The sequence below is a fragment of the Pygoscelis adeliae genome, unplaced genomic scaffold (assembly GCF_000699105.1).
Source record: "Pygoscelis adeliae isolate BGI_AS28 unplaced genomic scaffold, ASM69910v1 Scaffold686, whole genome shotgun sequence".
Lineage (NCBI taxonomy): Eukaryota > Metazoa > Chordata > Aves > Sphenisciformes > Spheniscidae > Pygoscelis > Pygoscelis adeliae.
In genome coordinates this window covers 179,791-184,616 of record NW_008825050.1, presented here as the reverse complement: position 1 = coordinate 184,616, position 4,826 = coordinate 179,791, and the positions used below count along the sequence as shown (strand labels likewise).

At 37.7% G+C, this 4,826-nt stretch overlaps 1 protein-coding gene across 1 annotated transcript in view; it reads left to right on the top strand.

Moving 5' to 3' along the window:
• LOC103918926 (chromosome unknown open reading frame, human C11orf70) overlaps window positions 1–4,625 on the top strand; it is a 20,569-nt gene extending 15,944 nt beyond the window's left edge. Inside the window, exon 6 of the mRNA XM_009326350.1 lies at window positions 4,234–4,625. Coding sequence (XP_009324625.1) covers window positions 4,234–4,365 — 132 coding nt within the window. The 3' untranslated portion in view covers window positions 4,366–4,625. The remainder of the gene's footprint in view (window positions 1–4,233) is intronic.
• The last annotated feature ends 201 nt before the right edge of the window (window positions 4,626–4,826 follow it).

Sequence of the window (4,826 nt, the reverse complement as noted above, 5' to 3'; positions counted from 1 at the left end):
TCATCAATAACCACCAACTAAAGTTTTATTTGGTAGCTCACTAAAAATAGGTTTACTGGATTACACTTGAAGTCATTAATAGTCGTCCAGAAACTAGTTTATGAAGAAAACATATCTTTAAATCTGAGTAACTCTGGTTTTAGATCTACTTGAGATAGCAGTAAGGATTAAGAATCCACTCTTGACTTTGTATAGTTCTGTTTTTAGAAACGTTGCTCGAGCTTTCTGAATAGCTCGTATTGCATCTGTTTCTGTAAAGACTGCAAGGAAGTTTAGTGCAGAAGAAGGCTGGGGTGGTGAGATGACTGCTAACCTCTTTTCCCCTCCCTTGTCAAGTCTCATTCCTATCTGTTTCTCTTGCAAAATCATACATTTACCATCAAGATAAGTTTGAGAATGGGCTGCGTGTTTACTAGATTCAGCATATCTGTCATGTAATTGTTACACTAGGATGAACTACTCCAAATTCTTCTTGAGTAACCAGAATATGTGATAATTAAATGTCAGATAATACACCCACTTTCAAAAGAACCAGCTGATGTCATTTCAGACTGCACAAACTTCCCTGTAAGTTGCCAATAGCCCAGTTGTTCATCTGTGGGTCATCTTTTAAGTACCATGTGATTCATGAAAGGCTTTTGAAAGGTTTTTGAAAATAAGCACTTTATGGGTGTATCAAAATTTACCTTTCTACCGGGCTGCAGACTGTAATAAATATAAAATAAAAAAGCAAAACCCTGATAACTCGATCTTCTTCTGTTATCACTGTTTCCTCCCCATCTCTGAATCAAATGTATTGATGTGAACTTCGCAGATTTCTACGTTTAGGTAGATGCATGATATTTAAGAGCTCCCCTGTCTTTGCCATACGGTAAATATCATCAGTATTAAAAAGAAAAGAAAAGAAAAAAAGACAAACTTCAGCAACTTTTTGAAAACAAAAAAGTGGATGGACAAAAGAAAATCCAGTGTAAATACAGAGCAAGCTATCCTCCCTATAGCCTTGGGGGAAAATTGGGCTTTACTGGATATTCTGAAAATTTGTGAGGTGAAGGAGAATTCTGAAATTCTGGTTTCCATTAAAGAACATCCCGAAGAATTTTCTCTCAGAATAGAGGAAGGCTTAAACAGGTATGTCTAGATTGTTTGATGGCTCTGTGGATCAAAACTCTTTAAACTCTACTTGGAAATTACAGGAAGGGCACCTACTGGAGCACAAATGTCTTCTGCTTGTAACGAAAAGTTTCTCTCAAGGAGATAACTACATTTCTGCAGTAGATTTAGATTCTGAGTTCATTTGGTAAATAACTGTAGACTGTGTTATTATAATCTTAATGCTGAGCTGACAATTTTTAAGCCATGCTTTCTTGGTTTGTGTCTAAAAGAAATGGACATACCGTCTTAGCCTGATATCAATTAAAAAAAGCTGTTCTGGTAAAAGTGACTTGAAGAGCAGCTGAGAGCTACAAGAACACACATTTTTGCAATCTGGATTAATAAATGGACAAATAACTATACTTGTATATTTGCACAAGTACAAATGGAATCAGGAATTAAGAACTTCATGTAACAGCATCCTGACACCATCCTTTCCTTTTCATTTGGTTTTTATGCTATGGCTAAGAAGCCCTTGTTTTGGAAACAATATTTTAAAAAGCACACTATTAGAGATGTAAATATTTCAAGGTATTAAGGTGTAGTTATAAATGTCTGTAGATCTGTTTAGCATCAAAACTCGATAGACCTGGGCATCACAAGAGAACTAATTTTATATCTTGTGACCAAATACTCTGTTGAACTCCAAATACCCCTGAGAGCTTTGGGGCTTGCATACACTGACATGTTCTTACAGCTATTCGGATGCTAACTGGTATTTTAGAACTTTCTTTACCTGAACCCGAACTATGGCAGTGTTAGAAATCAGTGTAATGCACAGTTTATTCAAAAAGTGTTTAAAAAAAAAAGTTGATGAAATGATGCAGTTTTGAGAGATTTTCAGCAGTATCTTTATTTCTGTATTATGCTATGCATTATGCTATCTTAATCATCAGCTGATAATCTGTGTTCCTACAAAGAAAAAATAAAATGATCCTACTCTAACATCAGTAAATCAATCCTTACACGCCCTGCATGTCTGAACTGAAGTCCACGCTGCAGGTGGAATTGGTATGATTCTTAATTCATGTACATGCACCCTATTGCTCTAAAATCCAGAGTAAGTCTGTGTAAATTCCAGAGCCTTTATGCTCAAGTATTTTAGGGGTTTTATGACCTCTTTTACTAATTAAAATAAATTTAAGAACCCTTTTCATTTAATTAGATTATATTTATTATTTTCCTGATACCAGGTTTAGTATATTCTGGAGTTTCTTGAAATGCCTCATCACCAGAACTTAACTCGTTTTTGTTCTTGAGTTGTTGAACAAATTTTTAGTGTGCTAACACTACCTTTAAACAGTCAAAACCTCAACTGACATCGGTCGATTCCATAAGGACTGCAGGAGTGGGATCTTCAGTAGCAATGGGAAAAAAGTTTAATTAGCAATTACATCTTGATGTTGGTCTTCTCTTGCTATTTTTTGGTTTCGTGCATGAGCTTAGGTTATTTTTGGATCAAACTCCAAAGGCATTGTGATGCTGAGTACTGTAAAATCTTAAAGCTTGCTCTCCTTATTGCAATTGAGAATCCAGTATTTGATATACATATATCCCTAAAAAACACCTGAAAAGAGCTAGGCATCTTAAAATTGGAACTACAGAGCTTGTATGCTGTGTTGCTTAAAAATAGAATGCTATTTTTAGCTTGTGGCATTTGACTACCATCGGAAAATGCTGTGAATAAACATTATCAAATCTCTACCTGTCTTAAACAATGCTTTTATGGTGGTGCTTATCTTAATTTAAGATTTATGGTCTTGAATAATCCCCCAAAGGAAGACACCAGAGTATATCGTAGGGGGTTCATCCTCTTTGAAATAACAGGAGAGAAAATGAGGTGCCAGTAACAGCTACTGGATAAAATTCACAAGTGGTCCTTGGAGCAGGAATTGGAACCCAGACCTTTTCCTTCTAAGTTGACTGCCTTAACCACCGAGAGGTTGCAGTTTTCATCTTTACTTGGTCCAAAAAAAGATGGATTATTTTATGCAAAGGAAGACAGCTTCAACAAAAGAGTGTGAGAGATGTGCCTCTAATCTGGAATAGTCTGTAGTCCGGGAGTTTAAAATTTTCCTGGAGAAAATGGACAATATATGCAATATAGCAATTTCCCTCAGGCAAAAAAGTGCAACAGAACCTACATCTCTTCAACTGTTGTATAAAGGTGTTGGGGAGCAGGAGGAAACTGTTAGGTGTTTTAAAAGAAAGGAGATGTCAGCTAACATATTTGTTGATCTTTTAGATGTTCAATTACCAGACTGACTGAATGAAAAAAAAACCAAAACACCCAGCCCTCCAAAAATCCCCCCATCTAGTTTCTGGATCCCTACTGGATTTGAAGCGTGTGTCAGGCTGTGCTGCCCTGTCAACGCTGAAGCTTTTACGGACATGTGCAGACGTAGGATGTTAAACTGAAGAGCCCCGTTCTTGTGTTGGTTGTCAGCTGAATGTGTTTTTTCAGAATGAGCATTTTGGAGCTAGGTGCCTAGATTCCCTTCAAACCCTTTCTGAGGATTGGCACACAAGCTGTTTTCAGTAACAGTTCAAAGTTGTTAACAAGAGCTCTAATGAGAGTTTTCCTTAAATGTAAATATTTGAAACTGAACAGATGCATTAGCAAATGTTAAGTGGAAAAGAATTACTGAACAAGCTTTATGTATTAATATAGCTTTATGTATTAATATAGAGTCCCTAAATATTTTTCCGTTTCAAAGGAAACATGATGGGACTGTTGTACATCATCTGTGTGTATATATATATATCTGTACAGAATCATCTGTATTTTAGGCTCCAATTGTGTGAACACATGCTTGCATGTTTAATTTTACATTTTATATTAGTATTACATTTACCTCAAGGTTATTGGAACTAGTCAGACAGAACTACTGTGCATTTTGTTGTGTCAGGATCCTCATGGTGCTTAAATAAACTGTGGTGTGTTTATTCTGTTTTGCCATGAAATAAATGTTACAGTTGGAAGAAAATGATACATTTCATTCAAATTTTATGAATTCTCTCATGGGTATCCATGTTGTCGCTAATACTGTTTTTTTTTTTTTTTTTGCTTCCTTTCAGGATGATAATGGCCTATGTTACCCTTCAAGCAAAAGCCACGAACAGACTTTCGCCTACTTGATTGTGGATCCCTGCAAGCGACACGTGCATACTCTGTATCACTGTTTTGGTGGAAGCTTATTTACTAACTAGTTATAAACCTGGCTGTTCTCCAGTTTTATAATGGAGGCGGCCTTCTCTCTGCATGAATTCAGGTAGAAATTGCCTAGATTTTAAACGGGGAGCGACGTGCTCCTGGATTACACGCTCTGAACGGCTACACGTTCACGTAGCTGTTACGATGTGGTTAGTGACAAAAGTTTTTCTGTATTTAAAAGGCGTACTTCTTGAAGCCGTTTTCTTGGCAGTTGTGTGTGTGTCCCGTTTTAGCTAATAAAAGGTATTTCTCTAGATGTCTTGTCTCTTTATGAACCAGCTTTTCAGATCCGCGACGCATAAACGCAGCGGGAGGCTCCCGAGCCAGAGAAATCTCTGCGGAATCGGGGGGAAAGTGCGTCAGGCGGCCCGGCCCGCGGCGACCGACCTCCATCCCTCTCCCTCGCCCCCAGCCCCCGCTTCGTCCCGCGCGGTAACAGCCCCGGGAGGCCGGTCCC